Raw genomic sequence first — 20,925 nt, 5'->3', positions numbered from 1 at the left:
ATATGTTTTAACATTTAGGAGGAAAAAAAATAGTAACATCATGAGCACACTCATGTCATGAACGACACTGAATGATCCCCACAGACCACCTGCACACTCCAAGATACCAACATAATAATGCATATGCATATTTCTACATAGAAATATCATGCCATAGGGAGGAATAAAAAGATTGATTTGTCTCCCATGGCAGGTTGAGCACAAAATTACTTTGACCGAAGAAGAACCAAAGACTGGTGACCAAAAGGTTTATGCAAGCCGTAAACTATGTCAGGGATTGTTTAACTGTTCATCCCACCTTATCATGGACACATTTGGCAGGTTCGCTTTGGGTTTCACCATCTTTTCTTTCTTTTTTTCCAAGTGACATAAGTTCAAAAATGAAGGAGACGACAGGGAGCAACACATTTAGCGTGGAGCAGACTGTTGGAGGTCTTTTGAAGGATGTTGTTTTTTTGGTGTGCTTTCAATGGTTCCTTTGCACCTGCCTGGATGAGTTTATTATTGTCTTGAGAGCAGAGCCAGAAATCAGTTTTCTTTTGCTTGGGCCCACAGCTCCCCTGGCTGTGAGATTTTTTTTTCTTAATGACTTCCAATCCAATACTATGTTTTGTTCAGGGCAATTTGAAAGAGGTGGATGATTGAAGGCTGAAACTGTACGCATTCCATGATGTGTTGCAACATGTTGAAGGTGCTTTCAAAACTTCATCTTACTTTTTTTGGTCTGAACATTTATGCTTTGACAATGGGTTTGGTTGCGTAAACGCCAACAAAGATTGCTGTACAGAAAAGTGAATGCCACACCACTAATGAACATACTATTGACCTTCAAAAACATTAATAAGGATACTCATGAAAGACTGGCAAGTAGACAAGTAGATTTACAGAGAAAATCATTATCACCTTAAAAATGGGAATATGCTCACGGTATAATCAAAGAACACTTGATCATTAAGTCATAACTTTTGTAGTTTCATCACATGAATGAGAACCTTCTGTTCCTCTAACGTTTGGGCGATTCTTTGCAATGGAAGTTCACTAGATGGAAAACCTATCAAGGCAATGTTTATCGGCCCCTTGATTGGCTTTTTAAAAAGAAAAAAATTAAAGGTGCGAGTGTGGAACACCCTAAATGTTAAATACCTTTCATCTGCAACCTTTTTCAAACGTTGCTTTGCGTACTAAGAAATGAAAGGAGTTCATGTTGTCAGAGGTGACTGGTTTCACAGCAGGATCAAACGTGTCAAATCACAGTTTTAGGGCATGACTGCATCTAATGAACATCGGTCATGTTCACATGTGGGTGTTTCCATGGTTAGTTAGGTCGAGGGCCATTCCGGGACGGCGCAGACGTCACTTGTAATTGCAGATACTTTAGAAGATCAATCAGAAGTCTGCTCTGTATGCAAGCCTGTGCGGTGGCGTTGGGGTCACAGTGACTTTAAAGCACCAAACTAAACTTTCAGCATTTTAATGATGTGCATTATAGCACAGGACAGGCTAATCCAGATAAAGTACACAGTATCGTGCAAGCCGACACACTGACATGGCCGTCGACCACCGATAGCCACACAAAATCCCCTCTGAAGTGAAAGTAATCAGTGTGGAAGTCTAGTGTGGCAGTATTAGAGTGTCAGCTGTGACCTTCAGATGTAGCAGAAATGGGCCAAACACTGGGGGTTTTAATAAACCCCTCCAAACATTACCGAACTGCCAATTCAATACTTGAAACAGCCTCCTCTCGGGAAACAAAAACCATCAACCAATACCAAAGTTTTGCGCAAAACCCTTCAGGGCATTCACGTCTCATGTAAGGGAGTTTGAATCTTCATCATGCCAACGTGTTCTTTTTTTCTTATACTTCCCGGCTATGATGGAAAACAGAATCAGCTTTCTTCTATTTCAACACCTCCTCTATAATTTAAAGGCAGACTGCTGGTCTTCGCAGGGATTCTTGTTAAATCTTCAGAGGGATTCCTGTCATTCCTCTTCTAGCCAAATTTTCTGCCTTCACCGAGCATGTAATAATGGACACCAATTGAAAGACATTTCCTTACGGGAAAAACAACATGTCATAAGTTATCTCCCTTTCTTTCATTTTTTTCTGTCTTTCTAGCCACTCTTCTTCACATATGTCACATGCATTTAATCTTTAATAAATACACAGCCAGTCTTAAAACCACCCAAATCCAAATAGCTCTGTATAACCAATAAAAAAATACAACATTCCTCTTATGTCAAAACCAGCAAAAATGGGGCAGAGCTATTCACCAAAGCATCTCAATTTGTCAAAGTAGAGAATTCATTGTCACTTAATTACCAATTTATTTCGGTGCCAGTGAGATTAATAACAGGCGTTCCCAAAAATCTTAGGGTGTTATCAAATTCCATGATGTGTTAGAGCTCAGTTAGCATCTTCAGGCCAATAATTTTGCACAAGTGCGTTGACGCATGCAATTTAGTATGGGACACTTTCCCTCCTCTGGTATGCTTGGAAGAGGTGGAAGAGTCTGCACAATGGCTCATTTATTAAAATGTATCGCTTGACAGTTATTAATAACTCCAACCTTGCATAAAATGAATAGATCAACAGAACAGAAATATGCACGGTCACATGTAACTAACTACTGCACATATCCATGACCGTAACATAAACTTGTCATACAGTTAATGTCACACGCTCATTCCTGGTGAGTTAATCATGCTAATCGCCATCTTGCCTGAAGTATAATGACAAAAAATATGCATGGCTTTTCCCAGAATTACTTTCATTACTCGTCTGTCAATTGTTCATGATAAACGCCGGCGTCCGCAATTGTAACCAACAGAATGACTAATAATAGTTCAATCAAAGAGTCTCAGCCATACATAAACACATCAATCATTACATCATTAATACAATCACTACATATCATACAAATGAAACTCAGACGCTACACAATCCTAAAACACTCGGTCAGATCCAACGAGTCACACAAACACATCACAGAAATCAGAGAACACTGAATCGCTTTCTTAAGTCCTCACTGTAAGTGGTTGACGAAGAATATGAAACAAATGAATTGCATTTTATTTCATTTAAGTTCACACGTAAAGATGAAGCACTCACTAATCCTTTCAATAGCACAGAATTAAATATATCTATATATATATTATCTATTTATTTATGTTTGTCTATCGAGGTGGAAAATTGTCTTTGGCTCACCAACAAAGATATGCAGCACTAATATACAGATATTGACATATTGTAAAAATGAAGCAGAAGACAATAACCACATTTAAAAACAGAGGTAAGATGTGTTGAGGATAAGAAAAATAAGAGTGAAAAAGATCTAGTGGTGATACATAGCATAAAACAACTTTTAATGTAACAGACAAACACCAACATGGAGATATTTAAATACACTTATGGAAACTAAACTGAAAAATAATAAATAAATAAATATTGAACCAGTCGCTTATGTATATATTTTTTTTACTTTAACTTGCAGTATGCAAGGACATTTAACATCAGTATTTATTTTGTTTCTTAAAAACAGCAAAATGTCAGATACTTTCACTTCAACTCAATCTATTTTCCGTTAATGAATTTGTCACCTTTAGGTAATTTATACAAGAACAAACATAACTCTAAACAAATGTCATTTTTAAGGACTGATTGCATCCTTCTATTTAACTGGCAGCTTATCAAAAAACAAACAAATACATCAGGAGCGACAACGTGGCATGCAAAGAAAACATATGCAGAGCTGCAACGCAAACAAAGCAGAGACTGTGAAAATGCTTCAAGGTTAATGACGTGTTTAAAGTCTGTTGATAATACTTTGAAGGACTGTACGTACCATAACCTGACGTTTTTTATGTCATATCCACCGATGCATGTGTGGCTGTCAGGGAGGCTTTTGCTGTTATATCATGAAAACATGACCGCATCAACAAGTCTATGGGGCTTTTTATTATTTGCTGTAAAATGGACGGGACTATTTGATGGAACTGAGGATGCATTTGTGTCAACATATCTTTATTGCTCCCGCGAAAGAGAAACAAGCCATTTTGATGTCAATCTTTTTCGGGTTGTCCACCAGCGTAGTAGCATCAAACCTTTGTTCATACTCTATCCTAATAAGTAATCACCGCTTGAACACCCGACCTACTATCAGTTTTACTCTCAATAGAACCGTTATTTTATGAAATAAATAACTTGCTCCATTGACAAGCTGACTTAAAAAAAAAAGTAATTGGGACAAAAATTGTTGAGAGAATGTTTACCGAGGAAACAAATGAAGTGAGAAGCAAGGTCACTCTATTCCAGTAATAGAGCAAAACTACAGTAAGATAAATAGTAATGTGGGTATATAATGATAATGATAAAATACTACTGCAGATAATTGTTGGGATTGTTGTTGTTGAATTCTGTGACAGCTAGAAATATGAGAATCTTTTAAAAAAAGATTTTCTGAGGTTGCGGTGATCATTAAAAATGTCCCTGATTTAACAACATCCCATTAGCAACAGTAACTTACTGACATTCATAAAATTATACGGCATATAAAAGTGTTGCCATACAATCTGTTCATGTGCACTTTTTATAATGGACTAATAGTGCCGAGTCAGAACTTTCCCTTTTTAAAGAATACGCCCCGACAAGGAAGCCAACGTATTAAACGGTAGTACAATACAGAAAAGGTCAATATAATGCATGAGGAAAACTAATTAACTTCAGGTTTGTGTGTTCTAAAAAGTAATGGTGACCAGTTAAACCTCCCCGAATTCTTTTCAAGTGTGATTATTCTTACTGTGTTCTTCACCAATGAAACAAGATGATCATTTCCGCGAGGCTTTATTCAATTTCAGACACTTTTATCGCCTTAAACTGCTTACGACTGAACAATTTCATTCGTGAAAGTCAGACTTAATTTAGTGATTTATCCGGGATACAACCCACGAGCTTTCGTCGCATTCTAAATCACACACGCATGCTTAACTGCTATTATAACGCAAATAATTCTGCGGTGTTCTCAATGGCCGCTTTAGTATTTCCATCGCTCTTGCGATAGCACATTCAAAGCCGGCCTACAAATACTCCTTCAAACTAAGTGGGTGGAATGCAACTACAGACTTGTAATTATTGCAGATGTAGAGCCAATTTGAAACACATTCAGCTGAAACATTCTGCCAACGTATCCACCAATTTCTAACTACAATGTCCAATGCATTTAAGTTTATTACTGCGGCAGTCACCAACTGCCTTCCTCACAAGGACACAAAGGCATCATTTCCACTCTTTAAACCATATTAGGAGATTATAATTGTCCCTCACGAGTGTGGATTCAAAGACAACAAGTTGCTCAGAGGAACTGGTGTGGTTTTAGGCGGGCTCCCACTCAAGACTCTTTTCACCTACGCCGAGGAGACCGTGCGCTTTTGCTGGCCTATTGTTTGATTTTCCGCTTGACTGCCTGTCAACTAACTGTTAGCAGGATTAGCCAAAAGCAGTAAGCTGATTTTCAGCCAACGTTGAGCGTGCAGGGGGTTGGCCCATACAAGAAACTATTGTATGTACTGTATTTGACTACATAAAGTATGCATTATATAGTTTTGAAAGGAATTCTACTGAGGGAGCTGAAGAAACACTCAAAACTCAAAGATAAAAACTTGGAACTTTTGAAATGGGAAGGCGACCATTTTGAAAGCTAAACATTCCAATGTGCTGAATGACAATTTTCTGTGACTGAAATTCACAATAAAACTTCATGATTATATATAAGCCCCAGTACATAAAAACATGCCGGACATCAAATTACTGGTACGTTACATATGAAAAGTTGCTTTAGTGCTCAACGGGAACACAGCTTTGCTGCTTGACCTGGAAGAAAGATTCAAAATTTGTGTACTAATTTAACTCGGGAGAATATCAACTATTAAAGTTGAGATGTGAAATTTAAGTTTTAAAAAAATATATCAATTTTGAACATTTTGGTTGACTTTTTAGCATCACCAGTGGCGTAATTGTTCAAAATGAACCAATACTCCCAATTTACACTTCACAGTTGCCTGTCCCTACCATTTCATTTAAATTAATCTGCAACTTTATTTTATCGGAGAAGGTCATTTCATACATTTTAGGTTCTACTGATCTCACTGAAAGAATTGATGACAGATCCGTCAAGAAGCCCCGTGGAACACAGATGATGCCACAAGAGTAACGTCACACACACTTGAGAGATATCCCAGTTCCACGGCAACCGCGCCAACCCAGGTATTGAGAACTACCAAAGATTAGTCACAAGGTCCACTTTTAAAACTTCCATCTGTATGATCGGCTGGTGTCCACCCACTTCGGTGGGAGCACCGTGTAGTTTCAGCTTAATTGGTCAGAGGCCATACTATTGTTCATGCAGTCACTTTCATCCTGAGCCATTAACAGAAAAGTATGTAGTGCACAAAAGATAGACAATCCCTCAGTTCTGTTCTTTTGTGTATACTGGCCCTTTGTCTGACTTTCACAGTTAGTTTTAATGAGATTGACTTCTCTTTTTGCATCTTGCCAATATTCTCCACAATCCATTTCTACAATTTTTCCGATCCACACGTTCTGTGTGATGCAGGCACATTTTCATTGGGGTAAGAATTCTTGTTTCTTGTTTCACCCTAAAAATTATAAATAAAGCTGTTTAAATAAGTATGTCTATTATTCTAAACATTATCTTACATATTATTTTATTTACTATATTATTTACACAGGACTGAGAACACAGTTGAGAGCATTTTTAGTTTGTACACAGTTAAGAGTATACAAAGAAAGCATACTTACATGTGGGCTCAGTAAATATTATCAATACGTTAAAACAAACAGTTTCACACTTGCTCCAAAGACCCCGCCTCTTGTTTCGTTAACCTTCAATTCTGTCAGGGTTAGTGTAAAAAATTATTCAGATGTTAGGCTTCATATGAATATAAAATCCATCTAATTAAATTCCAATTAAGAAAAAATATAACAAAAGTGGAACAGTGACCCTACAGCAGTCATTCTAAACCTATTTGTCATGAGCAAATAAATATATAAACCTTCCAATTAAATGGCGTCTGTGCCTGAGTCAAGTCAACTCTGACCTTTAACAATGATATACTATAGCCACTCTTTCTGCTCACTGCAGGTGTGTTGATACAAATGATAAGAAACCTTATCACTTCAACGTCTTGGCTATTTGTGTCAGGAGGAATTGTTATTTTGCACAACTATACTGCCTGAGAATAAATAGATATTCACACAGAAACAATAATCAAGCGCTATTCTTTCTGTATGAAGATTAATGATGGCATAATGCTGCATGTTATTAGGATGGGTGGCTACTAACTCACTATAGGCGGTAAAACCCTCAAGATGAAAAGGTATTCATATATACTTCGATGAGAGGCTCTTAAAAATGATACTTTTGCTTTGTCCTTGTTCCCAGGATAATTGGAGAAAAAAAAAACTGTCACGTGAAAAGATATACAGTATGAAAACAAACTTCATTTCTCACACATATATACAGAGGAGAAAATGGCAGACAATCATTGGGGAAGAAACACTATCTTACATTCCTTCAAATTACATAAAAAAATAGCATTAGTAAAAATGTGTTGAAGCAGAATGCACCATTATGTGGTGCATCCCTGCCCAGAATCTTGTATAAGAACACTGTCACGAAAGATTGCCAAGTACTTGTTGTTGTTTGTGAAAAAAACCCAGTGCTGATCTTTTTGCAAGAATTTCCAACTCCATTCCTCAGATTCACAGAATAAGTTCCTGCTACCCACACTAAATGACAGTTCAGTAGCTTTAACTGAGACATTAAGCAAACATTTGCTTTCCTCTAGAACGTTTGTAGCGGCGCGATCAAATTATAATGTACACGGCCATTCTGAAAGAGAAGAACAAGGCCTCCAGGTGGCTCAGCTATCCCGGGTGAAAGACCATCGTTTGAACTTTTTAACACTTTTCAAACACGGGTCAGTTGCCCACATGGCACTCCTACCTAAAGTTCACACAACTAATTATGTTCTCATACATTGTGCTATCCAGGGGCAATTACCTTATAGTATAAATCACATTAAGTGATTTAGCTGTTCATTTTAATACACATATAACCATCTGTCTGCAACCCTAAAAATGGAATATTTCACCAAAGCAGCTCTTTTTAGGCGAAATATGTCTTCAAATAAGCACATGTACACTGCGTGTAGTATACTAATTTCATGGTGTATGACTCCTGAGTAAAATTGTTTTATGCAACAAGTCTATTTTGCTCCTGGCAGGTGTATTGGAATGAAAGTACACACGTAAAGTGTTTTTAAAGAGTTTTTGCCATTTTATTAAGCCAAACATATTTTTTTTTCCTCTGCTGCTTTTTCACCCTCAAGTGACTTGAATGTCTTCATAATATCGTTTAATTGAATTTGTTGAGTCCCAATGGAGCCACAAAGAGCATATCTTGGTTTCTCAGGGCACGATTCCGCTTCTGGGATGATATTTGCATCAAAATGACTCAGCCCGTGATCATTCTATTACCATTTTGGACGTTTTATGGTCTGAACAAGAAAGCCAGCAGTCTTAGTGTGATGTAAGTAAAATCGCTTTACATATAAATACATTTTGGAAAGTGATAGCTGTGATATCCTATTGTATTGTGTGTGTGTGTGTATACAATATATATATATATATATATATATATATATATATATATTATATATATATATATATACATATATATATATATATATATTGGGCAACAAAACAATAGTTAAAAAAAAAAATCTGTTAATAGGAACATTCAGTTTTTACCGGGGACTTTATTTCCTTGGCACATTTAGCTCCTGAATGCTACTGTGTACATGCCACAAGTGTGTTGTTAAAATGTCAATAATTCATTACTCTTACTTGAATAACTGTGTTGTACACTTTTGTACTCTGGAATTCACTAGCAAGATGGTGTAAAAAAATTAAAAACAAACAAAGAAAAATATTTGCTGAACCAATTTTCAGTAACATTCCCGTCAGCCAAATCCTCTACTGGTTATCATTAAAAGGAACGAAATCAATCAGATTTTGACAGGATGTCGATGCAAAGTAATGAGATGCTGCTGCGCGAGCACTATTTGACCTTGCTGGAATCTTAACACATGAGAGCCATGAATCTGCTTCCTCATTTTAATCATGTTTCAAAACTATTTCCTGCTGTTTCCATTACCCTCTTGCCTCTTAATAGTGAGGCAAATATTTGAAACGTTGCTGTAGAACAACGTATCTTGAATTGCATCCTACTGTTGCGATGTTTATTTTGGCGATGACAACTTCTCCACAAATGGCTGAAGAGATCCGGTAAGAATTGTCGACAGCAAGAGAGCTGAATTGCAAAGAAATGTGGATAATTCCCGACATTACTCTTCCTATGTTTCCATGAGTATGTACCGGAGCTTTGTGCAAATAGTCATGTAATCAGTAGAGAACTGACACTTCTGAGCGTCAAAGTCTAAAGATTATAAACTAACACAAAAACCTTTACATTACAGTTGAATATACACTTTGAAATCCCGCCCTGCAAAATCTTTGAAATCCTGGAGTGTAAACTGCAACAAGCTGTGAAAAACAAGACAAAAGGAAGAGAAAGTCCAAAGTAAAAGACTGTGTCAGCAGATTTGATGCAAAAAAGAAGGATGATGACACAGATGAACTCTATAGGTATTAACTTTGGTAGAGCAAATGCCATTCTTCCCATTCCCTTGCCATGGCTTCCGCATCAATTGGAGGAAAAAAAAGAAAAAGAATAATCCCAAAGCAGTTTTTTTTCTTCCTCAGTCTGTTGCTACTATTTATATCACATTGAGTCTGTTAAAAAACACTTTGCCTTATGCACAAAAATACCTGTTTCACTTAAAGTTGAAAATGATCAATAGCTGCCTAAACAAAAGAGTGATAACAGAGATGGCTTGTGAATATATACATGTATAAAGGGATTAAACTGCTGTATTTCTAATAGCACTACACGATTTTTACAATTCTGTCCAACTCAGTGCAAAACGTGCTTTTGTGTCTCCATGACACAGGGTCCCAAAATGTACTACATATATATCATGATATTGATGTTGGAGGTATAACTGACCTGCCCCCACTACAAGTACAAAAAAAAAAAAAGATAACAGTTCACATTTGCAACACACCAACGACATGCTTGGACATGTCCTTCTGTGTCGCACATCCAGCACCGGACTCCAAAAAGCTGAGCTCAGTGTCTGATCCGTATCATCCATGCAAACAGTGCGCTAATTAACCATGCTATGACAAATCGCACAGCTTTTCCCCAGTTCACTGGACACAGCACCTTCCATAATCCTCCGCTATCACAACAGGCTGCGAGCATGACAGTCAAGCTAATGACTCCATGATATTAACAACACTGATGTACGAAAATGATAAGAGCCATCCAGCAATAATTCTGCCTGTGTGTGCCCCAGACCAAATTAATTCTTTTTTTTAATCATCCCTCCTGACACCCATATTTTGCCAATCTACTCTAATCAGAAAAGCCATTTAATAATATATAGATATAGATTTTTTAATTAAAGGGAAAAAAAGTGGTGGCAGGGTGCCAGAGTGTACAAACAGATAGAAGGAATCAATGCAAAAATGTATTCGGTTGCTGCACGATACTGCATACATGTAGTCTAGACCATTATAATTACCTGTACTTGAAATTTCACCCAGCCTGAAATATTTGGATTTTGGCGCAAGTCATGCCATGTTCCAACTATTAGATCAAAAAAGGTTTTTTTTTAGGTTGTCAGCCAATCTTGTCATTGTGTCACAGGCTGAAGTGAGGTGAAGGATCAGAAAACCGACAACGCTGACACCTTTCTGACACGTTCCGAAACCACCAAAGAGCAAAGGTCCTTTGCGATATAATTCCACATGCATTGCCCCAACTTGCTCATTACACGCTGTAACTTGATTCTGAATTTCCCAAACATTCTTCACTATGAAGTATTAAATTGTGTGCTGTGGTTAGCATTGATTAGACAATATCAAAAACACCTTTTACAATGTTTACCTGCTTTGACACCATAACAATAGATTTTTTTTTTTCGTTGTGTCATCCATAATCCATATTAAGTCTCAAATCTAAATTTAGGAAAGACATTTTTTTAATGTCATATGTAGATAAAACTATTAAAAAATACACAACACAATAAAACACTGATACAGTAATTATGGAATTATTTATTTGCATTTTGAACTTGCCTGTCATCCACAGGTGGTTCATTTCAAATCACGATACGTCCCCAGTAGAAGCAAAACTGGGCTACCTTTTACGTTGAGCCAGTCCTGGCTGTTAGCCTTGGGCTTCCCACATTTATTGATGCAGTTGAAAAAAAAATAATAATTATTGGAGGCACAGTGCCATGCAGCGCTAGTAATTGCCGGTCAAGGCATTTTCACCCGAGTTCATCGATGTCCCTCTGTAAATATATTCAGGTTGCCCTAAATGTCATTTCAAATAAAATAAATAAATACAATAAAAAGGGAGGAGTTCAACACAATTCTCCGGCATTACCAAATTAACATTCAATCCTGTTATTCGGAAGAATATTCATATTTAAAAAAAATAAAAATAAATCACAAACAGGATAGGACATCCTTTGATAATATTTAATAAATCATAACAGGCGAGTGCTTGTGTAGGAGGATCCACTCAGTGTGAGTCATGTAGACCCAAAAGGTAGACATGACTCATTTTCTGTGTCCACTCAAGAGTGCGTCATCAATAATGTTGAAGCAAAAATAGTTTGAGATTGATGGTCTGAATCTTTTCATTATTGTTGCCGTTGGACTGAGCACAAACTATATTTTCCATGAAGAGAACACCCCTTTACTAATATTCCAGTGCAAATTAATTGAACACAACAATGTGATTGGAGTTGGCATGAATGTGGTACGTCTGATGCTCTTGGCTTCTGTTGTCAAGTTCAATTACTTGGCAAAATGGTTATTTTTGCTAAAGAAGTGACTTTGCATAAATTGTACAGGGCTTTGTGTGCTCATAGCTCATGTTTTTGTCATGTGTTTGGATTGTCCTGTGAAAAGTGGAGGAGAACAAAATTGGGGAGCGTTGCTGTGGCTGACTAGTGACTCGGATCAGACATTGACATCTTGTCGTTCTCTAGTGGTTAGAAAGTGGCAAGATGATGTTCCGTTTTTACTGCAGCATGGCCACACAAATCCATGTTAACATTAATTTGAACACACATTTGTCTGCTCTGAAAGACCGATGGGATCTTTTCATTGTGCTCCTTTTCATTTATGCCACACACCAAAAATACGAGTTTCACATGCGGGTTTACCTTGTCTGTTTCTCAACTGAGTGCTTTTGACTATTGTATCCCTGCACTCATCACCTGTGAGAGACATTTACGGTACTTTTCACTTCAGTGTATTTGTTCCTCAGCCTTCTCCTACCTTTTGTTCCATATCTGTTAATTGACTATGACTGACAACTTGACAGACGTTACTTTGAACACACATTGTCCTATGAAGTCGCCTGTGTCGCTGATAAAAACAGGTATACGTTCCCATCACAAAAAGCAGGACTAAACCACATTTTGGAGCTCAAGTTAGCTCTCGGGTGATGAGTTGCAGTACAGTGTGATGATTATGTGCGTCAGATACTGGAAATGACCACTAATCTAAATGTCATTTTAACGATAGTGGACATTAGAGGTATGTTTGCAGAACACACACGTATGAAGATAGGAGCACAATACAAGCACTTGTGCTTTTAAATGACATTTCTGAGTGATGTAGGATTTCAGAAGGCTGGCAGTAAGGATGCCCTTACGGCTGCTTAACTTTGCATTTAATTTCCAACTACATTCTAGAGCTTATGTTGAGTTTGTGCACACAAATCCCAAGGAAAATCCCAAAAGCAGTCGTTTCCGAGGCATCGGCGCGTGTACTTTGAATATATTTGTGTGTACAGCTCATAAGCTCATAGTGCATCGAAGGGACCGTTGAAAGTGACAGGTTGGATCCCAGCGGTGCCGTGTAAACAACTAAAAAGACACCCAGTCAGGGTGCAGCGATGTGGCCCATTGCCTTTCACCTCTGCGTGTTCTGTCGCTCTCGCTGGAATAAGGTGTGCAGTACCACATGGCTAGACTTGCTTACACAGGCACATTGCGATCCAGGCTGCCCGCCTCCGGGGAGCGAGTTTGCCCGTTAGACTAAACATTGCAGAGTAAATTGCCTCTCCTGCTGTTTCTCCTTAACAAAACACAAATGATCAACAGTTAATTAATGATAGATGCTAATCAGGACTTCCATGCCCGCCCATCCGTTGTGGCCTACATAAGGCCTCGCCTTGAGAAAAAAAGCACTACCGACTTTATAAAGTTGATGGAATACACAAAAGGGCTTTGATTCATTTTGCTAACCTTGATCTCTGTCCACCACTTCACGACTGTACACCACCTTGCAGTTTTAGAATGAGCAATGAGACAGAGAACGGATGGATTAACGCTTTGGAGGTCTAAACTGTGCCGATCTGGAACAAGGCGCAAGGTTTTGGAGATAACATTGTTGACTGATGACACATTGCAGATTGAGTCTTCAAGCAAGAGACACTGCGAAGAAATCTTTACTCTGACAAATGGGCTTGGAGGGCATTGGTTGGCAGACGTGACAACACCTATCGATCCATTACTCGGACACATTCTGAACTATAGAATTATAACCCAGCAAAGGCTTTTAACTGTTCTCAAGAAGATTGAATACATTCACAACGAATGTCACTGCGGTTGATACATTTGAGCTCAACCATATAGGAACACGACTTGTACGGGCTTACTTCGGTGGTAATTATATCAAAGTCGGCAGTGAACCAAGCATTTGACTTTCAAACACCTCTGCAAGGTCCAAAGTCGTCTCTTCAGCAAGGATGTAAGAGTCTGTCGAGGTAGGCGACGAAAAAAGATAATTGTACGATAACACGGAAGAGAAAGGGATTCAGATGCAGTGAGATGAGATCTGTGATAGTACGTGTGTATTTTATATAACTCGGCGCAATCTGGAGGTTGTTTGACGCGATGATCCTTGACATCCCTCGCATTATCTGTCACATCAGCTTTCTTCATATCGCATATGCAAAATTGAAAGTAGTATCATTGAATGCGCAGAAATCTGAAATCTCAGATGTCTTGTTCTTTAAAATACTTCACAAATCAATGTGAGATAGACGTGACAGAAAATGTTTAGAAATATTTTTAGAACATCTGATCACACATTTGAGGGCAAAACATAGAAAATGGGATCGAACATGGCTCCTGCTTAGCATTCATGCTAATCTCTGTGGTATTGCATTTCAAGTTTTGATATCGGTATTGCGATTAAGCATGCAAAAAGAAGTAGTCAAGCAACATTTTAAAAGACAACAGCACCAGAGTAAAAATAGTCAACATATATAACTGACTGCAGTGTTAGGTTGTCTTTTTCCCTGATATGATTCGTTTGGTTTTCTGATGAGAGAACCACTTAGACTAAATGACTATAGAATATGTAATGAAAGTGTATAGGCCTTCATTAGACAATCAGACAAAAACGATCCGCTCAAATGTTTTATGACTCGCGCATGCTGGATAGAGCGCGGGAGCAGGAGTAATGCCACAGTCGAGCCCTAGGAGACGTGACCGGACTCGTGATGCTGCAGTGAATTACCAGCAAAGCTCTGAAGCAAAGAGCTTCCGATCCCGCCAGTCGCTGTTATGAGAAACAGGTCACAGCATAACAAACATTAAACCGAAGCGTACGCACCCAATTCACAACCAGACCAAAGAAGCCTCCATTTATCCATCTGCGAAAGTATCCGCCGCCTGCTACGCTGACACTCAGTCGTCTTATGCTGAAAATAACTGCCTCTGTGCCATTTTTTTTAATGCAGGGAATACTAAGAAGGCGAATGGGGGACTATTTCAGTAGCTTTGCAGCATGGACACTGCAAGAATATGAGGCTGGAAGAGAATATTAAATTTGGGTAAGAATGCTTGCGGCATTTGAATGTAAAAGCTCGAAAGTGAATAAGATTGATGCAAATAGCGACAGCAGAGCCGCAGTAAAACTTAAGACCCATGAGCCTCGCCACTTAGAAAAATCACAGAAGATCACAGTGGAAAAACTAATAGTGAGACACACCACAAATTTTCTTTTGAATGATAACAATTGAAAGAGAGAGAGGGGGAGAGGGAAAATAATCCAAGATACTGATCTAGTATGACAAAAATTGTCGGGAAAACAAGGTAAATTATTAACAACATATTATTGACATTAAATAGCCATCCATCAATTTTTTCATACCATCTGCCCTCACTGGATGGATGCATGGCTATTTGGCAAAATCTCAAATGTAAATACCAAAGCAGACAACTGATGGGATGTCACTGATTTCTTCTTCTCTTGTTGTTTTGAGTAGCAGCAGGAGATTTAAAGACATCAAACCCTGTCGTCTGTCAGATCAACGCAGAGCTGTGTTCATTGTTTGATCACGTTTGACACAGTTTAATGAACTTTCCTGCTCAAGGCACCTTTGAACCATGTAGTGATTTTCTCCTCTGCAGTTAAACCTCACGTTTGAGGATTTCCTATAAAGACGTAAGCCATCCATGCTGTTTTATGTTCGGCATCAACAGTGGATATCACAAGTATGTTGTGTTTCTAGACCACATTGTCATCGAAGAAGTGTGGTTCTAATGTCCGACTCAAGCGTATTTTCATTGCCGTTCATCGAACGAAGACTATGACGGGACTTATGTTAAACATCTCGAGTACTGCTGGGTGATGAGAGTGCATTAGGCGGATTTTCAGAACCCAAGAAAAATGATCAAATATTTGAGCTACACTTCCTGGAAAATGGCCCAACAAGTACCTGACAATCGGTGAGTGTTGATTATTTATTATATATATATTTATACATTGCCGACGCAGTCCCCGTAATGGGTAAAGAAAATCAATGTGCATGCAAACATTGAAATCGTTAAGATATACGTTTCTTTGGGCAAGTAGCACACACCAAGACCTATTAGGCTCGTTCCTTGTGGAGGATTTCTGTTTTGGCTAGACCATTCCACCGTGGCATTTAATCAGCATGCACATCTCTGCTCTGGAAGGCAACTCTCAAGGTTATACTTTCGATGCTGCCTTCTCAGAATCCTAACTCTGCTCGCCTGCCAATCAACATAAGGGTTTGTGCTCAATAAACAAGAATGTGAGAGGGCAAGTGACGATTCCCATCTAATGACAGTCATGATCTTGATGGTAATAGTCTGTGATAGAGGGTTATCCTGGCACATCGCACCGTAAAGGTTGGAGACTCTTGTATGCGATAATGTTCTGCCTAAGTAACTTATATTGTGTTGGGGAACTTAGTACTCCATTCCATTTACCAGGAGTCCCCCTCCCCTGTATTTTTTTGACAAGAGGGCAATGACATTGTGGGTTGTGCAAAAGAAGCCCTTCTTTTTGCACGTCCACCTCTGGGACTCTGCGAAGTGCTCAACTCTCAATCAAACAGGCCGATATCCAAAGTGACTTTCATATCGAGCAGCTCTCTCTTGTTGGGCAGTCCTGAGTCAATGCCCTTATATCCAAGAAGTGCTTATGCTGAACCACTTAATGTGTTTACCGGCTGGATAGCTTTCATCCTTTTGTTTCCACATAGTGCTCTTAGTTCAAAGTATTCCCTTGTTTAAAAGAATAGCTCATCCCTTGCATAATCCTTGACGCATACCTGCTCCTATTAGAACACACACACTGCGAATGCTTTGATGGTTGCGTCCGTGCATACATCTCCAGCATACGTTTGTGTGTCGAGCTCACTAATGACTTCCTGTGCTGAGAGGGTTGTCATTGCAAGTGGGAGCTGCTACAGATGGCAAGAGGACTACGCTGACATCGTGCTGTCCATCTTCATTGTTAGATTTAAGCATGTGAATAGTCCTAGACGGAGTAATTGAAAGGATATCAGAATGCTTGTGTGCGTGACTCAGACTTTAAACCATTGTCACATGCAACACACCAATGGGAGAAAGCTGTGAATGCTTTACATAAGGATCAATATTTGATGCTTACAATTGATGTCATCCCATTTGAATGATATTCAATGGTTATTTCGCTAGATGGCTCCATACAACTCAATCTACAGTATTTCGCCCCCTTGTCCACTTAAAATTCACAAAACATCCCATATCCCAAGTTGTCCACACAAAATGCTGACTACTCACCATTGCGATGAGCCCTCTGTACCGCTGACCTCCAGCAGGTCGTAGTCATCCTCCAGATGAAAGTCTGAGAACACCAAGGCAATGGTGTCTCCCGGCTCGGCCAGGACAGTCCACGTGCAGTCGGCGTTATTGTTGTACTCGGCAGGGTAATTGGGAGTGGTGATCACCCCGCTCTGGCCGCGAAGCGTCCCGCCACACCCGTCGTCTGCTGCGGTCAAATAAGGAAAAATAGAACGTACTTTCATCGGCATACTCAGTGTTTCACTGATTGTTTAATCACTGGCATCAAATGGTTGCATCTGACAGAATTGAACTCCTCAACCATTTTTGGAGCGGCCAGTGGAGCATTCCTTTATTTGGAACCTACATTATTTAGGCTATATTTTGGGTGCACACACCAACCGTAAAAAACCTGAAAAGCACACTCATGATTAATTTTATTCGGGACACATAAATTAAAGGAATTTTATTTCATAATAGTTTCTGGGGGAAAAAAAATCTACTCTGTAAAAAGGACAAATCCATCTTTTTAGAAGACTTACTTCTGGAGACCTGTCTGCCATGCCATGTTTTTTTTTAATTGATTGCTATATATATATATATATATATATATATATATGCAGCCATATAACCCCATATAGAAACACACTGTAAATTGTAGTTGCACTTCAAACATCAATAAGCAATTTGACTATTCTATTTTATTTTGGGGGCAGAACAAATCATCTCTCTATCGACCCATCAGCGTTTGAGGAGTACCGTAAACATTCCCACGTGGCACCACTCAGAATTCCAGAGCCAAGTTTCAGTTTGCTGTTTAAAAGATAAATATTTCACAATGATGAATAACTTCTGACAGTCACGCAGACCAAATATTTTTAGGCTGTACGCGACAAAGGTTGGATAAAGACAACCACCAAGAAATTTGGGCTATAGGATGGCAGATGGATTACAGCAGGGTGGGTGTCTGTTGATACTGTATGTGTTAAGCGCTTTCACTTTATTTTCTTCCAAATCACGTCTTCCGAGTCTCGGTATTTAGCTTATCATTATATCATCTCACTTATTTCTCGTTCACTCACTCCATTCCGTGCTGTTTTAGTTATTCCGAGCAGGTTTCGAGTCGGCAAGAGCGACCGCTCACCAGTCAGCACTGTGTTTTTGTTGCCTGGTTGCCCAGTATTGTGCTTGCTCACGTGGGGTTCAATCGGTTTTATTGTGTGAGGGTCATGCATCTGGACCCGCTCAATATGTAAAGTGCCTTTAGGTAATTGTGCCTTTCCATATAAATAAACTTGACCTGACAGGACTGCAGCCTCAATGACTGCATGAGGCTTCGCTTCCAGTGTATGGTTCAGAGAACTTAAGACTTTAATTCTAATAATCCTCCAGGAATCTGATGCCAAAATAGTGTTGCAATCTGTTTTATTTAGATTTAGTTTCACAGTTAAGTTGAGTTTGTTTTTTTATGCATTTCCTGATGGGATAGGATACTAATGGAACACAAAGGTGCACAATGAGTGCATTGTTCCATAGTCCTCAATGATCAATGTTTGTCAGCGATGATTCAATTGATTTTAAAATGTGCAAGTAGGGTATAGTGTATGATGCAACGTAATGCAACTTGAGAAGACTTAATTACATCCTGATTAATTCGTATTTGTGTTACTCAAAGCAGTTATTGTCACTGCGAGAGAAACCTATGGATAACAATATAATAATAAATGTGTTGACAAGAGAACTCCCCCCAGTTACTGATGTGTTTGTCACGACTGGCAACATATAGGGTGAATATAATGATATCATGTGTGTATATTACATGTACAAGATGTGAACGTAGCGCTTGTGCATTTGCCTCAGTCTGGTGTGGGACTCATCAATGGGTGTCCAGCTAGACCTGCCCGTCATCCATCCTACTTGTCACAACGGCAGCCCCCCTCAGGGAGGGCAAGAGAGTGTACAGACAGGCGGAAACCTGTGAGGTGTGAACTTAAATAGGAGGGGAGCCAAGAAAGAACGGCGCTGAGAAGCAGAAGACGGGTGGCGGAGAGAGAAGTGAAGGCTCGGGGATGAAGAAAGGCAGATATGGCGGGAGGGGTGATGAGTGATTGTTGCAGTGGGAGTGACAGTAGATGAGGGAGAGCATTGAAATTCTACGCAAGCTACTTTCTGCACACTTGAAGGGCACCAAAACTGGCTCCAAACTTCACCTCTGCATTGTTTGCTCCATTCTGCATCTGCCACTAGCAAATGAAAACTGTGGAAAACTAAATAGAGACATACTAGGCCTCATGATACCCACGGAATGGTAACGTTAACTGGGCATATATATGCTTATCTTCTAGTGTAGAGGCTGAATGCTTCCTATGGTCAATAAAGATTTTATGTTTTTACATGAAGGGGGAAAAGATACTTCAGCCATACTGTAGAAAATGGCACCTTTTGTTGAATACAAGATACAAAATTTGGGACATATCTTCCCTGAGAAAAGTGATATCAAAATAGTCTGTCTTTACGAAGATGAGAAAAAACGGAGTCAAAACTGTGGGTAATATTTCACTGCGTATGGCGAAGAGCTGTATTAGTGTGGATCTTTCTTTAAAATGATTTACAATTTTAATAGTGTCCGAATGGTGGTTGGGATTTTGCTTGTGAAGTAATTTTCAACCAAGGTTTTTCAAAGTGTTTTTACAATGTATCCTCATTCATCTCCTGGGTGTTCACGATATTACTTGAGGATTTCGACAAGGTCATAGGATTCAACCAACAACCTTCAGGTTGTGTGAAAAATACTCTACCAACAGAGCGATGCTTCTGAGGACATACAATAGAATAAATATTGTCACTAAAAACTCTTAATCTAGAGGTTGGTGCACAGAGAAGATTCTGCAAGTCCATAAAAAAATAAAATCAATTAGTTGAATTTTTGGGGTACTTTTCCCTATAGTGAAGGACATTTGGTCAAAAGTCCATCCCAAACCTCAGCAATTATAAGGTTCTGAGAAATATTTTGGAATTATGTCCAGCAACTCATCTTTCATCCAGGATCTCATAAAACTCAGAAGTCACATGTAATGAGGTGTCCAGTGACACACAGACACAAAATAAAAGCTATAAAACACTGTATCACTCGATAAATGCCAACAGTGGCTTACCCTCAATTATAGGTCAACTGTCCGAATCGGGCAAGAAGCATTTGGCAGATGCTCCAAACAACAGATTGTGAATTCCACACCGACACAAATGGACAGCCACTGCATGTAATTGGAGTGTCATTAAAAATTCTCTTATGCTTTGTGAAGACGCCCGCAGGCGTACATGTTGAATTTTATGTGCTACTGGGAAACTCAAATTAATCACCAGGGAAATTGCCAGCCTCGACAACTTGTATGTAATTTCGGCGGCGTAGCTGACAGAATCGCATCCTTGAGTGCCCGAGGAGTCTGGGGTGAGCGTTGCGGAGGAAAATGAAATCGCAGATTTGGGTTCTAAAACGCCAAACTCGTGGTGAATAATAAACAGGAACATTTAGAAATGAAAATGAATTCATTTTGACCAATGGCCATTAAAAATCCTTGCATGCTAATTTCATGTTGCCCAGGCATGTGTCTGCATGTT

General features: G+C 39.0%; 1 protein-coding gene across 1 annotated transcript in view; it reads right to left on the bottom strand.

Moving 5' to 3' along the window:
- The window catches only part of csmd2 (CUB and Sushi multiple domains 2), a 234,610-nt gene that overhangs the window by 75,941 nt on the left and 137,744 nt on the right, over positions 1-20,925 (bottom strand). Inside the window, exon 9 of the mRNA XM_061816677.1 lies at positions 17,308-17,515. Coding sequence (XP_061672661.1) covers positions 17,308-17,515 — 208 coding nt within the window. The remainder of the gene's footprint in view (positions 1-17,307; positions 17,516-20,925) is intronic.

Source organism: Syngnathoides biaculeatus, chromosome 1 (genome assembly GCF_019802595.1).
Source record: "Syngnathoides biaculeatus isolate LvHL_M chromosome 1, ASM1980259v1, whole genome shotgun sequence".
In the NCBI taxonomy this organism is placed as follows: Eukaryota; Metazoa; Chordata; class Actinopteri; order Syngnathiformes; family Syngnathidae; genus Syngnathoides; species Syngnathoides biaculeatus.
The sequence above is the reverse complement of the archived record's forward strand: the minus strand, read 5'-3'. Positions and strand labels throughout refer to the sequence as shown.